This window comes from Balaenoptera musculus, chromosome 2 (assembly GCF_009873245.2).
Source record: "Balaenoptera musculus isolate JJ_BM4_2016_0621 chromosome 2, mBalMus1.pri.v3, whole genome shotgun sequence".
Lineage (NCBI taxonomy): Eukaryota > Metazoa > Chordata > Mammalia > Artiodactyla > Balaenopteridae > Balaenoptera > Balaenoptera musculus.
The window spans coordinates 3,749,638-3,769,862 of record NC_045786.1 but is presented as its reverse complement, the minus strand read 5'-3'; the positions used below and the strand labels follow the sequence as shown (position 1 = coordinate 3,769,862).

The 20,225-nt window shown below is 39.4% G+C and overlaps 1 protein-coding gene across 4 annotated transcripts in view; it reads left to right on the top strand.

Annotated features, from left to right (window-relative positions):
• EPC1 (enhancer of polycomb homolog 1) overlaps positions 1 to 20,225 on the top strand; it is a 93,098-nt gene that overhangs the window by 45,752 nt on the left and 27,121 nt on the right. For all 4 annotated transcript variants that reach the window (XM_036841571.1, XM_036841574.1, XM_036841573.1 and 1 more), the window contains exon 2: positions 18,724 to 18,883. In XM_036841571.1, the coding sequence (XP_036697466.1) occupies positions 18,724 to 18,883 (160 nt within the window). The remainder of the gene's footprint in view (positions 1 to 18,723; positions 18,884 to 20,225) is intronic.

The window sequence follows — 20,225 nt, the reverse complement described above, 5'->3', positions numbered from 1 at the left end:
CTCTGCTCTGAGACTGTAATCCATTCGTTGTTTTAACCGTGGGTATCCCGGCCATACCTTGGTTTGAACCTTACCGTCTTTGTTAGTCAAAGGCCTTCTTCTTGGTTTGTTAATTTATGAGTTGAGTTGAGAAGCACTCTTCAAGCACTACAAATCCTCAAATATTTGGCCTCTTCTCTTTTATTCCTGCTTACAAACTAGTCAGTTTTTAAACTTTGTTTCTTTCTTGTAATACCAAACAAAGCAAGCAACACACCATTTTAATGTCCAGGTTTTTTAACCTCTTCTAGAGCTACAAGTTTATTAATTGCATGATCTGCTTTCCAAGTCATGGTAACTGACTTTTACCAAATATTTTGTACTGCCTACTATGGAATGCCACCCTTTCAGCCTCTGAGAAGTTTCCTTGCTGCCCGACCCCCAAGCTAATGGCATGTATTTTAGTCTTTGTGTTGTAATAGTACCCCACTTCTGGGACCAGTTTATGTCAGTCAGGATAGCCAGGTTATGATGTGTGATTACAGACAGTCTCAAAAGTTTCGTTCTTGTTTGTGTCCCGTTTTCTCATGGATCAGCTGGGCAGCCAAGCTAATGCAGCAGAGGTTCTCCAACGTGGGGACAGGCGGGAGGAGCGCTTTGAAAACTTCGCGTCTTCCACCAGCAGTTAAATACTCTGGTCCAGGAGTAACGCAAGTCGCTTTGACTCACAACTCAATGGCCAGCATTAGTCACCTAGCCCCAGCATCTACAGGAGGCCAGAAATGATTTGGTGACCAAAACTAAAGGCTGTCTGTTACACGTTCAGTGTTCATCTTTGAAGATGAAGAAAAGAGGGTATTTATTGTAAATTACATCCTATAACTCCCTGCATTGTTGGCGGTGTGCTGGCTTCTCATGTTTAGAAGACACTTGTGAAGACAGAGGTGTAACTTCAGCAGGTAATTTGCCTTTATAGGGTTTAAAACACACACACACGGTAAATTTGGAATTCGGCTTATTATTAATTTACTGATTCATGTATATAGCTACAGTAAAATAATTTCTATTACTAATTTAAGTTGTTGTTATAATTTGCCTGCTAACAATAATAATGACCCAGGGCTTTATGGATATAACTTCATTTAGTCCTCAGTGCAACCTGGTCAGGTAGGTAGCTTTTTCTGCACTTTGCTAGTAGGAAAGAAGGTTAAATTGGTTTCATTATTTATAGTACAAAGAGCTAATAAGTGGGTGCTGGGTTCTGTGCTAAGAGGTTTCCCTGCATGTCTTATCTCATTTTATCCTTATAATGGCAGTTACCTCATTTCACTAATAAGGAAATTAGAATTTAGAAATGTTAAGTCACAATTAGTAAAGGGCAGGATTGGGATTCTAATCCAGGTTTCTGACATAGAAGAATGTGTGCTCTTAAATAGTATGACTTTTTATGTCTTTTTTTTTTTTTGATAGAGTATTCTTTCTTTTTTTTTTTCTTTTTTGGGCCGTGCCGTGTGGCTTGCAGGATCCCAGTTCCCTGAGCAGGGACTGAACCAGGGCGCCCCCCAGCAGTGAAAGCACTGAGTCCGAACCACTGGACCGCCAGGGAATCCCGATAGCGTATTCTAATAAAGTCAGAAATTTTTCTTCTGTACTGTATGTTTTATATAAGAAAATAATTTATGGTACCAAATAACATTAAATTAATCAAAATCACTTGAAATTATGAAATATTTATTTTCGTCTATCAATGTGTTTGTTCCTTTAAATAAAGGAGTGAGTTTAAGTGAGGGAAACAAACATTATTAAACAATAAAGTTTTGAGATTATCAGAGCCCCTTCTATTTTTTAGCCACTCCAGAAGACACAACTTCAGAAATTGCACGGGAGTTTTATGGTTTTGGTAAAACCAGGGGACTTGATTTTAGTTAAGAAAAGGAAGGAAATTTTGTAAGATTATTTTTAGCTTTGGTCCTAAGTGAATAATAAGTACAATGTATGAACTATCACTTCTTCCCGTACTAACCATGTTAATAGTATTTTCCACAATTACCTTAAACTTGGACAAATCTTAGCATTCCTACAAGCCCTAAAGTAGTTTGTGTATGTTTTTTTTTAACCATTTTTTAAGTTGAAGTATAGTTAATTTACAGTGTTGTCTTAGTTTCAGGTATACAGCAAAGTGATTGTTTTTTATATATATATATATATATATAAAATGCATATATATTCTTTTTCAGATTCATTTTTATTACAGGTTATTACAAGATACTGAATATAATTCCCTGTGCTATACAGTAGGACCTTGTTGTTTATGTATAGTAGTGTGGATATGTTAATCCCAAACTCCTAATTTATCTCTCTCCCCTCTCTGCTATCCCCTTTGGTAACCATAAGTTTGTTTTCTATGTCTGTGAGTCTATTTAAAGTTTTACACTTTTGATGGGTAAAACAGAGTATTAATAAAAGCAGTGTATCAACAGCCGAGTCTTGATTGCTACGTTGACTGGTAGGAAACTACAATAGGTAAATCTGTTATCTTTGATAGAAGAACAGGGGATGGTCCGGTCTGGTCTAAATTTGTGACTTTGTTTCAGCCTTCTTAGTTCATCAGGGAGTCCTTAGCTCTCTGGGGTGGTAAACCATTCGGTATCCTCTGACTACTTTTATAGTAGATTATATAATAGTACCTAAACAAAGTACTTCTAAAGCCAAGTGAGTCCTTCATAATTTCCTTTTAACTGAAAGCTGATTTCCTTGTTTGAGGGAAACTCATATTACTAATTATTTCTATAAAAAGAAGATTATTTTGGCTCCGCATTTGGTATATGTGGTGTCGAAGATACAGTAAGCAAAAGTGTTGGAAGTCCAGGGGAAGAAGTAACAAATTTTAATGCTTTTTCTATTGCCCATACAGCAAGATTAAACAATACTTATTAGAGAAGACTACACTTTACCCTTTACTATGAACCTCTGTATATGTGGGCGATTAAGAGTAGTTAGTTACACCGGGGAGCATAGGTACCCGGTCTAGGCTCTCCTGTGGCTTAATCTTCCTCGGCTCCATCCTGCATATCCGGGTGCCTGGGTGGTGTCCGCAGTTAAGCTTCATGAGCTGCCATCTAGTAAAGTACTCGGAAGAGAATCCTGCAAGAGAAGCGAGGAAATCTGCCCTTGCTTCCTTAACTTACCTGGTTGTAGCTTCCCCACGATCCTTGTACCCACGATGCTGTCACTCATTTCTGCAGCTGTTTAAAGTCCTTTCTGCTTCTCTCTTAGTATTCTGAGTCCTCCCCTGAGTACCAGCCAGAGCTCAGCCATTCATGGGAAAGGCAGAAGAAGACAAGAAGGAGGAATTAAACTACAGTAGAAAGACCATGGGGTTCTGGAGTCAGACCTCAGTCCAAATCCTACTTCCAGCACTCCGGGCAAGTGACTTACCTTACTGAGCTTCACTTTCCCTGCGAAATAGGTATTATAATGAGACACCTTCAGAATGAAGACTAAGTGTCCAATATAGGGTCTAATATAGTGATAAGTTTTTTTACTTAATGAGCTTCCCTCTTCTGTCATGTTCATCGTGTAAATAGTAGAGCGTGCTCTGTGTGTGCCAGTGATCCACCAGACTGCTGAATCTCGAGCGTGAAACGGAGCGTAAATAACTGTATCTGCATGAAGAGTCTGCAGACTTTCTGTGGAGAGTCAGATAGTAAATATTTTAGGCTTTGCAGGCCTTGCAGTCTCTGTCACAGCTCTTCTGCTGTTACGGAGCAGAGCAGCCGCGGGCAATATGTAAATGAGCACGTGCGGCTGTGTTCTCATGACGTATTTACAGAAACAGGTGGTGGGCCAGATTTGCCCCGCCGGCGACAGCTTGCCAAACCCTCGTCCGTATTATTGTCCCTACAAGGGAGACCTATTGCCAGAGATTTCATAGCCTTACATCTTAATACAGCCCTCCTTTTTAAAAATAAATTTAGTAAACTTACCTCACTATGAGTTGAACAGTGGAGTCAGGAGGTTATATTTCCCCAAACAGATAAAGTCTGTTATTGTAGAAGAGAGTGTTTCCTGTACCACTGTTTAACTGCAACTTTATTTTAATATTTACCTTACTCTTTCTGTTTTTTTGAATTTTATTTTATTTATTTTTCTACAGCAGGTTCTTATTAGTTAGCTGTTTTATACACATCAGTGTATACATGTCAGTCCCAATCTCCCAGTTCATCCCACCACCGCCACCACCCCCCAACCTTACTTTTTAATACTGAAAATTAAAGGCTTGGTCCCACCAAACATTTATATAAATCACACTAACAGTGGTCAGTACATAATTAGGAAATGTTGACTTCTGTATTACTCATTTGGAAAAATCATGGTGCATTTTGGCAAATGCGAAACCACTGAGGGTGCTTCTGTAAAGAAACTGTTCAACGTTGTCTGTTACTGTCTATGCGTTTTCCAAAATTATTTGATCACAGAACTCCTCATAGAACACCTAATTATGTCCCTAGAACTATATTCAGAAGACGATATTCTGAGGCTCTCTGGTCTCACTGACTTAGGAGATCATGCAGTTACTTAGCAGCAATTCTGGAAGAAGAATTTACATCTCTTGTTCTTGCGTACAGTCTACTATTTTCCCCCCAATTTCCTTCTGCTCTTAGCTTAAAGAAAACAACTATTACAGTTGACCCTTGAACAACATAGGTTTGAACTGTGCAGATCCACTTATACATGGACTTTTTTCTATAAAAACTACACCACTACAGGCCTTCCCTGGCGGTCCAGTTGTTAAGACTCTGTGCTCCTATTGCAGGGGGCACGGGTTCAATCCCTGGTCAGAGAACTATGATCCCACATGCCATGCCGAGTGGCCAAAAAAAAAAAAAAAAAAAAAACTACACCACTACAGATCCGTGGTTGGTTGAAACCATGGATGCAGAACTGCAGATGCAGGGAGCCCACTGTAAAGTTATACTCAGATACTCGACTGATGGGGGGGGCAGGGTCGATGCTCCTAGCCCCCGAGTTGTTCAAGGGTCGTCAACTGTATTTGGAAATAATTTCAAACTTACAGAAAAGTTGCAAGAAAAAGAGGAGTACACCCATGTATACTGATTGTTACCATTGTGTCCCATTTGCTTTGTTTATGTTTTTCCATACACCCATTCTGTCATACACACACATGCACACGCATGTATTTTTTTTTCCAAACCATTTGAGATTAGTTGCCTATATCATGGCCCTTTACCCCTAAATATTTCAGCAAGTGTTTCATCTTTTATGACGTGGACATTTTTGAAGATTAGAGTCCCTTTGATTTTTTTTGAATAGGGTGATCCCATTTTGGGTTTGTCTCATGTTTTCTCAGTTAGATTCAGGTGTTGCATTCCCAGCTAGCACATTATATAAATGATGTTATATTCTCATGGCATCACATCCGGAGGCACATATATCTCTCTGCCCCTCATTGGTAATGTTAATTTTGATCACCCAGTCAAGGTGTGGCCCAGTGTCTCCACTGTATAGTTGCTAGTTTTCCCTTGAATTAATAAGTAATCTGTGGGGAATCTACATCCTTTTGAGAGTCGATGTAGTAAAGTTGTTAAGAGCTTATATATACTCAAGTCACAGCTGGGTTTGAATCCAGCTAACTGTATGAACATAGGCAAGTTTATTATCTGTGAAATAGGGGAGGTTGTTGCCATCTCTTTATCTATCTGTCTGTCTGTTTATGAGCTTTAAATGAAACAATGAAATAAGAATGTGAAGCTCAGGCCTGGCATGTAATAAATGCTTAGCAAATGTCAGCTATTATTTTAGTTCTGGAAATACGAATTAATAGGCATAGTAATAAAGCCTAAGGCTTTATAACCCAAAGCTAAAAAAGACTTCCCGAAGTCATTTCTTCCACGAAGATTAACATTTTATCCAAGATGAATGTGTTTTTAAAGTATCTTCTTACTGAGTTTGTTCTTTGTCTTGGTGTTCTTTCCTACCTGCTGTACCCTGTCCCTTCTGGTATGTGTGAGACAGGAAGTTAAGGGGTGAAACCACTATCAGGAAATATTCTTTCTGGATTCAGAGTTGTTTGGTTTCCAATTTCATAAAGATCTTAATTGAACAGACATTTTAAAAATCAGCTGTACCTGTTTTCTGTGTTACCACTGTGATAGTCTCCTGTAACTGTCGTCAAAGACTTTCTAAAAGAGGGGTAGACATGCTAGTAGAAGTATAAAGAAATGAGAGAGGTTGAGATGGACTTAAAACACAGGGAGCAGCATCACATACAGATGTTACTAGAAAGTTCCCTATGGCTGGAGCGTGAAGTTCAGGGTAGAAAGTGGTATGGTGTTGGACTGGCAGAATTAGCTAGAGCTCGGCCATCAGGGACCCCATTTTGCCAGGCCAAGATCATAAAGGCAACAGAGAGCCAAGGATTCAGTGTGACAGTGTCGTGATCATACTTCTTTTTTTTGGCCGTACCACGTGGCTTGCAGGATCTTAGTTCCCTGACCAGGGGTCAGACGCGTGCCCCCTGCAGTGGACTCTCAGAGTCTTAACCGCTGGACCGCCAGGGAGTTCCCCATACTTTTTGAGAAAGACCACTGACAGTAGCTGCAGAAGGGAAGTGGAGAATAGTGTGATGCTGGAGGTGGGAAGGCTAGCTGCAGCCTGGATGTGACAGTGGGATGAGAAAGCACTGAATGATTTCTAGGCATGAAGGAGGAATTTATAAGATCTGGTGCCTGATTTGGAAATGGGGACGTAGGAAGCAAGAGGGAGCTGGGAAATCAAGGCTTCTGACTGGGTGACTGGATGTATGACGGCGCGAGTCACTGAACTTGGCAAGACACAAGGAGGGACAGGTTTGGAGAGCCGGCAGATGGGACGTTGATGTTACACGAGATGTGTCAGTGGAACATATAGTAAGAGGTCTTTCTACATGTGCCTCATGTTCAACAGAAATCTGTGCTGGAGAGTAAGATTTTGAATCGTGTCATCAGCGTGTAGATGGTAGTTAAAGCCATGGTAGTGGATGAAATTGCAAGAGTGAGTATGGACAGGGCTAAGGACTAAGGCTTGGTAGAACATTTGTTTGGATTAGCTTATGTACACATGTTTAGTTTTAGATAAGTTTAAATTAGATGTTCAGTTTATTCAGTGCTGTTGCTTTAGGGTCTAACCCCCCAAAATGAGAAACATCTTTGTATTTTATTTGACTGCATGGGTTAAAAGGTATTAAATAACGGCAGATGACTAGCTCTCCGGGGTACATTGGAGGTGCAGAAATCCTCAGCATAAAGATTATAAACAAAAACAAGAGCTTTTTGAGCTGTTTTAACTTTAATTTTTAGGGAAGCATTCTGATTAGATTGTAATTTTATGAGAGTAGAAAGAAACTAATTTCAGTTCCTTCCCTTTCACATTGCCAAACATCACACTGGGCAGGCAGGCTCTTAATAAGCACAGCACTAACAGCCCACGTGGAAAGGGATGTCAGGGGTACAAATAAGGGACATGAGAAGGTGAGATCAAAATTAAACTGAATTTTGCCTAGGGCTGCCTTTCCTGTGCTACTTAGCAACTTTAAGTCCTGAATATGTTATAAGGAAAGTACTAAATTGACAAATACTTCACACTGACGAGAAACAACAAGACTGGACAGTTTTACCCATACCTTAGCAAAGGTCTTCCTTTACTGTTTCATAGTCTAGAAGTAAAAGCAATTTCAGAGTACTGAGCTTTAAGTGAGAGGAGTAGAGAGTAATAGAATCTTTTACCATTTATTTCTTGTAGAAAATAAAAGTATCGAACTGCTCTTTTTCTTGCCAAATAGTCTAATCTGTCTTCAACTATTTTAAGTGTTTACCCTGAGTATTTTAAGCACAAAAGCAAAATGCATTTGTCTTTTTTTTTTTTTGCTTTTATGAAATTTAATCTTATTTTTTTTTTTAAGGAAGTCCATTCCAAACCAGAACAGTTCGTGGACCTTAAATAACTGTTGTAGTCTCACTGGCACAGTTATTCAACAAACATTTATTGTATACTTGTATGTGTTAGGCACAATACTGGATCTGGGGTAAACAAAGCAAAACAAAAATTCCTATCTTCGTGCATCTTACATTCTGGGGAGAAGAGACAGACAATGAATAAGACAATAAGTAAATTCAGTAGTCTGTGAGGAGGGAAGTGCTCCCCAGGAAAATAAAACGGGTAGGGGGATAGAATAGGGTTGAGGGGGAGAGATTCCATATTTTTTGCAACATTTTACTATGAAAAATTTCAAACGTACGGTGAGGTTGCAAGCATTTTATAGTGACCACCCATGTACCCCGTGGCTAGACTCCACCATTAACATTTTACTCTGCTTTGCTTTATCACACATCTGTTCGTCTCTCCATCTATCAATCCTTCTTGTTTTGATGCATTTCTAAGTAAATTACAGACATCAGTGCCTGTTTCCCTAAATACTTCAGCATACATATCATTAATTAGAGTTCAGCATTTATTTACTGTTTTTTTTCTTCTGAGGTAAAATTTACATGCAAAGAAATTCACAAATACTTGGCGTATATTAGCTGGATTTTGACAAATTCGCCTACTTGTATAACCCAGCCCCCAACAAGATATGGAACGTTACCATCAGCCCAGAAAATTCTTTCATTCCCATTCCAGTCAATCCTTGCCCCCAGGCCTCAGAAGCAGCTACTGTTTTGATTTTTTCTTTTTTCTTTTTTTTTTTTTTTTTTTTTACCATAGGTTAATGTTGCTTGTTTTGAAACGTCACATAAATGGACTCAGAGTATGGACTCTCTTGTGCAGAGCTATTTTCCCTCACCCCAGTGTTGTGGGGACTTGCCCGTGTTGTGTGTAGGTGGATTTTTCCTTTGTGTTGCTGGGTGGTCCTCCATTGTGTCACCAAACCACAGTTTGTGCACCAGTCCCCCTGATGATGGACGTTGGGGCTGTTTCCACTTTGGGGCTATTATGAATAAAACCGTATGAACATTCTTATTCAGGTTTTTTTGTGGGCTTGCGTCCTCATTTCTCCTAGGTAAATACCTAGGAGTGGGATTGCTGGGCCGTGTGGAACGTGTATGTTTGGTTTCGTGAGATCTGCCGCCCCTTTTTTCTCACTAACTGTGCCTGAGAGTTGAAGTTGTTCCGCATCCTCACCATCGTACGGCGTGGTCAGCCTTTTCAGTTGTAGCCATTCTGGGGGCTGTAGAGTGGAAGAGCTGGTAAAGAATGCTCTGTCTGCAAAGGGGACTTCGGAACAAAGACGTGAAGAAAGTGAGGAAGCAAGCCATTCTGAGTTTGACAGAGAGCAAGGAATCTCGTATGACAAGAGCAGAATGGAAGTAAGGGTTGCCTGGGCACAACAAGAAAGGGGAATTTGCAAATCCTGTTGGACCTTGTAAGCAGTTTTAAGAACTTTGGCTTTTATTCTGAGTGAGGTGGGAAATAATTGGAATGTTCTAATGGAAGAATGGCATGGTTCTGACTTGTATATTAACAGATTACTCTGATTATTGCATGAAGACAGACAGAAATGGAAGCAGGGAAACCAGTCAGAAGGCTGTCGTAATGCGCCAGGCAAGAGTTGGGTGTTTGGATGCAAAACCTGGGAGCCCTTGCTGGAGCACTGTTCCTGAATAGGCATGGATGTCTGGTTCTTAGGATGTCATTAGGAAGCAGCAGAGAAAGTGATTTGGCTCAGCCCTTCTGTTGTGGTAGCAGTGGAGTCTAGCCCTCCGTGCATAAGTAAGCAGGGGTTCAGTAACTTCTTAAGTGGCTTTTTACATATTAGTCATCACTTATTTACCCATAAGAAATCTTATACAATATTGTTGCTTTCAATAACCTGTTTTAATTCAGTAACCCAAAAGGTCTAAATGTGGTCTTAATTGTTGTTATGGCTGACCGTTAAGGCCATTATTTTCTTAAATAAATACTTAATGAATAAGTTAATATGATTTAATCTTTGTTTAGGAATTTGCCCAGTATAACCTTGAATAACTCTTTCTGGTTTGGTAATATTTATTAGAACTTACTATAGAGCAGGTAGAGATACCTTTTTCATTCAATTTAGACTTATCCTTATTTTTCTATAATGATACTTTATAAAATAACTGGGTAACTGCAATAGGAAAATATAGTTCTAGCTGCTAAGTAGATTACAAGATAATCTTGTTTAGTCCTCATCCTTAAAGAATTTAGAGTTCCCCATACTATAAGAGAATACATCTTTTAAAGGAAAAGATATAAGGTTAGTTAGACATAGCATCTAATGTTAAGGAACTTAACATTTTGGGATATCAGTATGTAGACAAATAAATGATTACAGCACGATTTCTTAAGTAGAGAATGTAGTGCTGTAAAAGCACAGATAGGGGAAGCGGAGGGAAGATCATTTTATTTTATTTTTTTTAATAGATTCTTTATTGGAGTATAATTGCTTCACAATACTGTCTTAGTTTCTGTTGTACAACAAAGTAAATCAGCCATATGCATACATATATCCCCGTATCCCCTCCCTCTTGAGCCTCCCTCCCACCCTCCCTATCCCACCCCTTTAGGCCACCACAAAGCACTGAGCTGATCTCCCTGTGCTATGCTGCTGCTTCCCACCAGCCAACTGTTTTACGTTCGGTAGTGTATATATGTACATGCCACTCTCACTTCGCCCCAGCTTCGCCCTCCAACCCCATGTCCTCAAGTCCATTTTCTGTGTCTGTCTCTTTATTCCTGTCCTGCCCCTAGGTTCTTCAGAACCATTTTTTTAGATTCCATATATATGTGTTAGCATACGGTATTTGTTTTTCTCTTTCTGACTTACTTCACTCTGTATGACAGTCTCTAGGTCCATCCACCTCACTACAAGTAACTCAGTTTCGTTTCTTTTTATGGCTGAGTAATATTCCATTGTATATATGTGCCACATCTTCTTTATCCATTCATCTGTCGATGGGCATTTAGGTTGCTTCCATGTCCTGGCTATTGTAAATAGACTGCAATGAAACATTGTGGGTGCATGTGTCTTTTTTTTTTTGTTGTTACAACCTCGCAGTTTATTGTTATATTGTTGCTTTAAACAGTCACATGCATTTTAAGAAAAGGGAAACAGTCTTTTATATTTACCCATAATTTGGTTCTTTGTTCGCTCCTGATAAATCTGTTTGCATCTGCTATTGTTTCCCTTCCATCTGAAGAACTTCCTTTAGCATTTCTTTTTTTTTTAAATTAATTTATTTAATTTATTTATTTTTGGCTGCGTTGGTCTTCATTGCTGCGCACAGGCTTTCTCTAGTTGCTGCGAGTGGGGGCTGCTCTTCGTTGTGGTGCGCAGGCTTCTCATTGCGGTGGCTTCTCTTGTGGAGCACGGGCTCTAGGCACGCAGGCTTCTGTAGTTGTGGCGTGTGCATGTGTCCTTTTGAATTATGGTTTTCTCAGGGTATATGCCTAGTAGTGGGATTGCTGGGTCGTATGGTAGTTCTATTTTTAGTTTTTTAAGGAGCCTCCATACTGTTCTCCATAGTGGCTGTATCAGTTTACATTCCCACCTGCAGTGCAAGAGGGTTCCCTTTTCTCCACACCCTCTCCAGCATTTATTGTTTGTAGATTTTCTGATGATGACCTCATTGTGGTTTTGATGTGCATTCCTCTAATGATTAATGATGGTGACGGCAGAGGAGGCAAGAACATACACTGGAGAAAAGACAGCCTCTTCCATAAGTGGGGCTGGGAAAACTGGACAGCTACATGTAAAGAATGAAACTAGAACACTCCCTAACACCAGACCAAAAATAAACCCACATGGAGTAAAGGCCTAAATGTAAGGCCAGACACTATAAAACTCTTAGAGGAAAACTAGGAAAAACACTTTTTGACATAAACCACAGCAAAATCTTTTGTGGACCCGCCTCCTAGAGGAATGGGAATAAAAACAAAAATAACAAATGAGACCTAATGAAACTTAAAAGCTTTGCACAGAAAGGAACTATAAACAAGACAAAAGAAAGATCAGTTTGAAACCAGACTTTGAAGAAAAGTGGGAATTTTCTTGGGGGTGGGGCTGGCGTATGGTCCATCTGTGTGAGCAAAGGCACACAACAGATGTTTAAGACACAGTACTGGCCCTTCAGATGGGTCTTATCTACCGATACTTAATGTCACTCTTAATCAATAAAAATGATATTTTCTGACCTCTCAAATATGTGATATGCCCTGTTTATAACCAGTTAACCATTTTGCATTAATTACCAATGCTTTTATCAAAGAGACCATTCCCACCTGAAAAGGCAGAAATTTTCTAGGGGTAAGCAGAAATAACAAAGGGGAAAGTAAAAGAAAAAACATTAAGTGCTGGAAAGGAAAGAGGGAAAGATGGGTAAGAAAAAAAAAGATATATGTATATGAAACAAATAATAAAAATAAGTAGCAGAGTGGCTTGCTGGACTTCGGGTCTGAGGAGGAAGCTAAGATTCCTGCTTGGGTTTCTGTCTCTAAAGCCCACGCTCTTGCAGTGCACCAGGTGGGCTGAAGTAACAAAAGTGAATCTTTGGAGCCTGCAGTTGCAGGGTTCATGGGGACACGAAAGTGTGCCTCTGAACTTCCCGAAGATCATCGTTCAGTCTTTTCTGATCCTCTTTTTTATTGTTCACATTGCTATGTATAGAAAACATTATCTATCATTACTTGCAGCGCAAGAGGCTTTTAAAGTCATTTGCTTAATTGTAAGTTACGATTCATCTGATTCCATTTTATGTAAGGTTGAATATCTTAAAATTCTTTAGATTATTTAATAGTATTTACTTTGTTCCCTGTAAGATCAGATTTATTTTGAGAGGGTATGCCTCTGTTATTTTATGAAAAATGGGAATTGATCCTGGGGTTTTGATGATTAACTCTTAAATTGCAACTGAGCCTAATTATTATAAATATTCTATGATATAAAGAAACTTTACCCTCCCAAGGTGTCAAGCAAGTAAGTGGTCTTCACACACAGCTATTTCCTTTTCTTAAAATAATCTTTTAACTCCTGTTCTAGCTTAAATGTCACTTGGCAGTAGTGAAAGTGATACAGTCCTTGAAATCCCTTTCCTATTTATATTTCCCATTAACACATTGTTCTTTTCCTTCACAGCACTTATCACACTTTACAGTTTATTTTTAGGGCTGTTTTATTAGTGTCTGTCCTCCCTACTACAATGTCAGGAACTGTGCTATTTTATTTACCATTGTGTTCCCAGGAGAGGCACATAGTGGGCAGTCAGTAAGTATAGACTAAGTTAATTAATGAGAAGCTTAAGCCCAGATGTTCTGCCCTGTATCTCCACTTGTTGTCCTATACCAGCATTTCCCAAACTGCATTACAAAAGTTCTCCATGAGCTATTAATGGATACTTTCTGAAAAAATGATTCTGTGGTCATAGATTTGGAATGACTGAACCCTCCGTCATGAGCAACCACAGTTTACATTGGCGTGTTAAAAGCTTTCATTCCAAAAGTTTAAAAATCCAACGTTCTCTCTTTTTTTTTTAACTGTCAAACTCATTATTGGACTACCTATTGATAATTTGAAATTAAATATTCCAGTGAACACAGTTTGGGAAGGCTGGCTTATTCAGTGCTGCAAGTAGATGTATTTAGAAGTTTCATTGACAGATATTATCTTCCAGGAACATCTGGCATTTTATATAATTGTAATTTAGGATCGGATCATCTTAGTTATTTAGTCAAGGCATTCAATAAGTAATTATTGAGTTGAATTCATAGCTCATCTTATTCTAATTTATTTCATGTATTACTTGGCTTCACCATTTCACAGCTTCCTACTCAAAGCAAAAATGTCATTTTCACTTACAATTTAATGTTTTTTTCTTGGAAATAGATGTATATAGTTTGGGGTTTTAAAAATACGTTCTTTACCTGGAAAGCTGCAAGTGTAATGTTTTACTCTGGAACTAAACTTGACTTAAATGGGAAGGGTTTTGCTGAACTAAATAGTGTCTTTCAGAAATTACCTTTGTTCTAGAAAATCATGTAGTGAGATGTACTCAAATATTTTTTGTCAAAAAGAATTACAAAGAATTTTAGAAAATAAGGGAAATAAAGAAAATTATAGAAGACTATTTCAAAATTATATCACCAGGAGGTGATCTGTTAACTGTTTGGTGTACATACTTTGAAACTTGACACATATGTTTGCGTGCTTGCATCTGTGTGGTATGTGTGTGTGTGTGTGTGTGTGTGTGTGTGTGTACATACACAGATACCTACATACATATTCGTTTATTCAACAAATATTTAAGCACCATGCTTTGTACTCGGCACTGTTTTCGGGTGGTTATTTAGCAGTAAACAAAATAGACAAAAATCCCTGCCCTCACGATGCTTAGATTGGGGTGGGGAGGAAGGGTGACAACAGTAAACAAACCAAGGGTATGACATGTCAGAGGACTGTAAGAGCTTTGGAAAAATTTAGCAGTGAATAGAATAAAGGGGCATAGAGAGAAGGATTGTTAAATATGTGTTCAGCTACTTTTAGACTTTTTCCTATATTTGTGTTCAGTTATGTCTTTTGCTTTTAAAAAAGATTAAATACAAATATCATGAACATACAATTTTCAGATCTGTCTTTTTACTTAATAAATTGATGGGTTTTTCCATTTCATTAAATATTATTCTGAACCATTTAAAGGCTATGCATGTTCCATTTTCTAGAATATGGTCCGTTTTCTAGACAGCAGCCAGGGTGACCTTTAAAGTCCTTCAGCCACTGTCGCTCTTAGTACAAGGACAAATCCTTAGCATGCCCCATGTCCCTGTGTGATTTGATCCCGACGCCCTGTGCACCCTCACTCCCCGTGCTCCAGCCACACCGGCACCTGTGTGTGGTCTCCTTCCCATCCTCGAGTCTTTGCACATACACAGGGCTACAGTAAATAGGAAGGTTTAAGGTTATAGTTACACACCAGTTGTTGAGGAGTGATTTTTAAGGCTTAGAAGAACATATTTGTTGTATATTGTACACATCTTGGTTCCTTACGTTCCTTATGAGGAAATTTTGTCAAATATTTTATAAAACAAAAAAACACATGTAAGATTTTTTTAAAGCAGTATTTACTATAATATTGATAAAAAGTTTGATTTCACGATTCTAGAAAAATGGATATAAAGATAAGGAAGTCTTTCTACAGAATGCTGCTAACACTAGGAAGAATATGAATGGTAACAAGCATATGGTAAGTCTTCAGCTTCTCTAGTAATGAAAGGTACACATTTGCTACCATGTTTTAGGTAGTTAGTGTGTCTCAGGCATTTTATCTTAACCACAATCCCATATGGTAGGTACACAGTGTACATTTATAGGTAATAAAACTTGCTGGTATGAATATCTTGTCCCAAGTCCCAAAGTCATGGAGCTAGTAAACCGTGGAGCCAACATTCAAATCCAGAGCAAATTACAAATCATGATTACAAATCCTGATTCTGATTACAAATCATGTTCTTAACCACCATACCATAGTGCCTATAAAAAATCTAAAGCCCTTAGTGGTCCCACTTCACACCTAGAAAGTAATTTTCATTGTGGTTCATCTAGAGAAATGAATGAAGTAGCCAGGAAATTTCTGAAAAAGAATTGTGAGGAGTGAATTTAGTATCTGGTCAGCACTAGATAATAAAATGTAGTCTGAGGCTGCACTTTTAAAAACACATTAAATACTAGCATAGGAGGCAGTTGAGTAGAGGAGGGCAAAAGAACTTGGAAATACTCCCAAGTGCAAGTGGAATTTCTGAGAAAGGGACATTTTTAGTCATTAAGGGGAATAGGTGATTTTATGCATGACGTTCATATACCCTTTGAGGTGGCTTGCTATCTCTCCTTATACAAAAAAATAGATAAACCGTCTCTCACATCTTCACCTACACAGAGAAATGCTAATGGATTCAGGACAAAATGCAAATGAAGAATGTAGTGTGCCTCGCTCCCCCCCCCCCCCCCCCCCCCCCCCCCGCTCCCTCCTTGAGTTTGATGTAAGTAGGGGGCGTAGGTCACAGAAAATTTCTCTCGCTCTTTGAGGGTATCTGAGAGGAGAAGAGTACACCTGTGATTGATTTCCCAGCTGGGGCTCAGAAGCACCCTGTGTCAGAGGGCACAAGGGCCAGTACACATGCCCACAGGCTTTCGGAGTCACCCCTCCCGCCCCTTCACACTGAGTTTCTACCAGCTCCCAGGAGCCACAAGGCAGCCTGAATCAAAGATGAGTTATAAAAATGAAAGGTTTTGTTTACACACCCTAGTTTGTGACTATACGATTTATACCTGTTACTAAGGGTGACAGAATCATAAAGGAAAAGGTTAATAAATTTGACTAATAGAACTTTCCTGCGTGGAAAAAATACGCTAAACAAAGTCAGAAGTCAAACTTCAGGAAAATAGTTGTCAATTTTATTACATGGGGGCTAATTTCCTTAATATTGAGAAGGAAAATAATCCACATATTTAAACATCAATGAGAAAAAGAAAAGCAGCACTTTTGAAAATGAGCAAACAGCAACACGTAAGGGAAGAAAAACTCATTGTAAAGAAATTAACCTAAAATAACAAGATGGGTCATTTTAAAATTGAGAAGAGATGTTAAGGAGTTACTACAAGGAGTGGTAGGAATATGTGCTGTAACTTCATATACCCTTTGAGCGCTTCCGTCTCTTGTCCTACAGATGCTTTCACGGGCTCACAAAGGTGTCTCATATATATAGTAGTACAGGATTGGTTTTTGCAGCGTTCAGGGAGAAGGATAGGCATTTAAGTTGCTTCCAGGGTTCTTCCCCTATCAATTCGTGTCTGGTTAAATAAGTTACGGTACATCCACATAGTGGAATACAATGCAGCTGTTGCAAAAATGGTAGTGAAAGTATCAGGATGGAAAATCTCCAAGGTATGTCGAGGGACCAACGCCCTAGGGATAAAGCGCTGTATGTTGCGCAGCAGAATCCTAGCTGTGAATTGATATATACGTATATATAAAATTAACAGAGGCTACTTATGAAGGCTGGAATTTTTTGTTTTCATACTGTTGGGATGTTTTTCATCCCTCAACTTGTATTTTATATACAGTATTTTAAAAACTAGCTTAAATTTAATGAAATGTTTACCAAAATTCAATGATGATGGGGTGGGTGAGAACAGATATTTCTGTGGCAGCTGGTAAAAATCTTTCTGTGTGTCAACTCAACCAAAGCTTATTTTGAGCACCTGTAACATGCCAGGCATTGTGCTAAACATTTAATACACATTTATCTTACTTAAATCTCCAACCATCCGTGGAAGATTCTATTTTTCTTTTCCTGGAGGAAACAGATTTAGAAGAATGAAGTGTCTTGCCAGGAGTCACAAACTCTGGAGCCTTTGCCTTCAATCCCTGTACTTTACTACCGTTCAAAAAGGGCTCTGGAAATTCAGAAGAAAGGTTATTACTCGAGACAAAGACCAGGTTTGAATCTGTGTCAGCTTCGTGAATGAAAGATGGAGACAATAATCTGTACCCTTCTTTGGAATGATCATATTAGTTGATTTGTATGACATTTATGAAACACTGTATGAATAAGCAATTAGAATCGATAAAATATTTTTTATACATAGCCTGCTTTCGTCATACAATACGTTCGAATGTTTTAACCCTCTTTTTTTTTTTTAATTCATATACACTTGTAATGTAGGAATCTTCTGATTTTTTTAAAAAATTTATTTATTTATGGCTGTGTTGGGTCTTCGTTTCCGCGCGAGGGCTTTCTCCAGTTGCGGCAAGCGGGGGCCACTCTTCATCGCGGTGCGCGGGCCTCTCACTATCGCGGCCTCTCGTTGCGGAGCACAGGCTCCAGACGTGCAGGCTCAGTAGTTGTGGCTCACGGGCCCAGCCGCTCCGCGGCATGTGGGACCTTCCCAGACCAGGGCTCGAACCCGTGTCCCCTGCGCTGGCAGGTGGACCCGCAACCACTGCGCCACCAGGGAAGCCCTTAACCCTCTTTTTAAAAAAGTCTCATCTGTAGAATGCAAACTTTTTTTTTTTAATTTATTTATTTATTTTTGGCTGCATTGGGTCTTCATTGCTGCGCGCGGGCTTTCTCTAGTTGCGGCGACCGGGGGCTGCTCTTTGTTGCGGTGCGCACGCTTCTCATTGCAGTGGCTTCTCTTGTTGCGCAGCACGGGATCTAGGCGCGCGGGCTCAGTAGTTGTGGTTCGTGGGCTCTAGAGTGCAGGCTCAGTAGTTGTGGCGCACAGGCTCAGTAGTTGTGGCTCGCGGGCTCTAGAGCGCAGGCTCAGTAGTTGTGGCTCACGGGCTTAGTTGCTCCGCGGCATGTGGGATCTTCCCGGACCAGGGCTCGAACCCGTGTCCCCTGCATTGGCAGGCGGATTCTTAACCACTGCGCCACCAGGGAAGTCCCTGTAAAATGCAAACTTCAATAACAGTTTTAGTCAGTTTTCGGAATCTTTTGTATAATTTAACTCTCAATTTCGGTGTAGTACCTTTTCTTAAATTGCGGAAATCTACAGTGTATGTAACCAACTCTTGTTTCTATTCAAATTGTTTTTACCACAACAGTATTGTTAGCATCCTTGCAAGGCTACTAGAATCCCTCATTTTAAAAACAAATGAACACCCCTTCCTGAGGCTGTATGCTCTGTTTGCTGGTGTTTTAAAACGTAGCTTACGTCCTTTTCCGTCTCCTCAGGAACACCATCTTCAGCGGGCTATCTCGGCACAGCAGGTGTATGGCGAGAAGAGGGACAACATGGTTATTCCAGTCCCGGAGGCGGAGAGCAACATCGCGTACTACGAGTCCATTTACCCCGGGGAGTTCAGGATGCCAAAGCAGCTCATTCACATACAGCGTAAGTAATTCCTCTTTTGGTAGCTGTACTTTGCAGTCTCTTCTTCTGTAACTCTCGACAGGTTTTTATCAGTTTGGGGCCATTTTCAGTACCCATTTCACTGACCGGAACCAGCTTGAGAATTATTAGAGCCCATTTTCACCTTTTATAATTGTGCTTGAGCTCTCTGCCTGACAGAAAAGATAGCATTTTCATCCTAGATTTTTAGCTTCATCTCAACATGGGACCTTATGCTACTGGAGATGAGTAGGATAAAGAATATACCTTAGATGTAGAAATCATTTTCTTACTCTTCAGAGATAGTAATGTTAATTGCCTTAAAGAATTTCTTAATAGAAGTCAGAAGTCAGCAAACCTTTTCTGTAAGTATTTCAGGCTTTGCGGGTCATTCAGTCTCTGTCACAGCTGTTTTACTCTGTGTTCCAATAAAACTCTATTGACTAAAACAGATGGCAACCCCAGTATTGGCCTACGGGCTGTAATTTGCCAACCCCGTGTGTTTCTACTAATTTTTTTCTTTTTTGGCCGAGCTGCGCGGCTTGTGGGATCTTAGTTCCCTAACCAGGGATTGAACCCGGACCCTTAGGCAGTGAAAGTGCTGAGTCCTTACCACCGGACCGCCAGAGAATTCCCCTAACTTTAAAAAATTTAGCGTTTTTAATTGGTAACTTGTCTCACTTGGTACTGATAGGCTCTTCATTGGAAGTGATCCTTGGATAGCTAATCACATTTGATGATGAACAGCTGAGAGCTTGTAGACTTAGGCGAATATATTTCATTCACTCAGTCCCCAAGTAGTGGACAACTTAAACACATAATTGAAAGGTTACTAAGGTAAAATTGCTACAGCTTTCATTGTGGTCTTGCTGACCTTTATCATCAAGAGGTTTTTCCAGGGGCCTGCCTCAACTTTTTTCTCAGGACAATATAAATCTGTTTTGTTTTTATTGTTCTTTCTAGGGACATAGAGAAACTAGCTTTAACCAGTTTCCAACTTATTAACTACTTTTCTGACTCATTTAACCTCTCTCCATATGATCTAGTTTCCTGTCCTGGATTCTAAGCATTTTTTTTTTTTAACTATTTCTTGAATATGAAACTAAAGTAAACATAATGCCTGTATTGACTCTTACCATTCTGTATTGGCATTTGATATTTTTAACTTGTAATGTTTTTTCATCTTTAACTCTGACTTGTACCTAATCTTACTGACTTCCTTTAGAAAAAAAAAGAAATTTTTTCCAATTTATTAAAGGCTACTTTGAAGTGAACCAAACAAGTGGCATGTGTTTCTTGCCCACTCACATGTTTAATTAATAACATGTAAGACACAGACATCCGT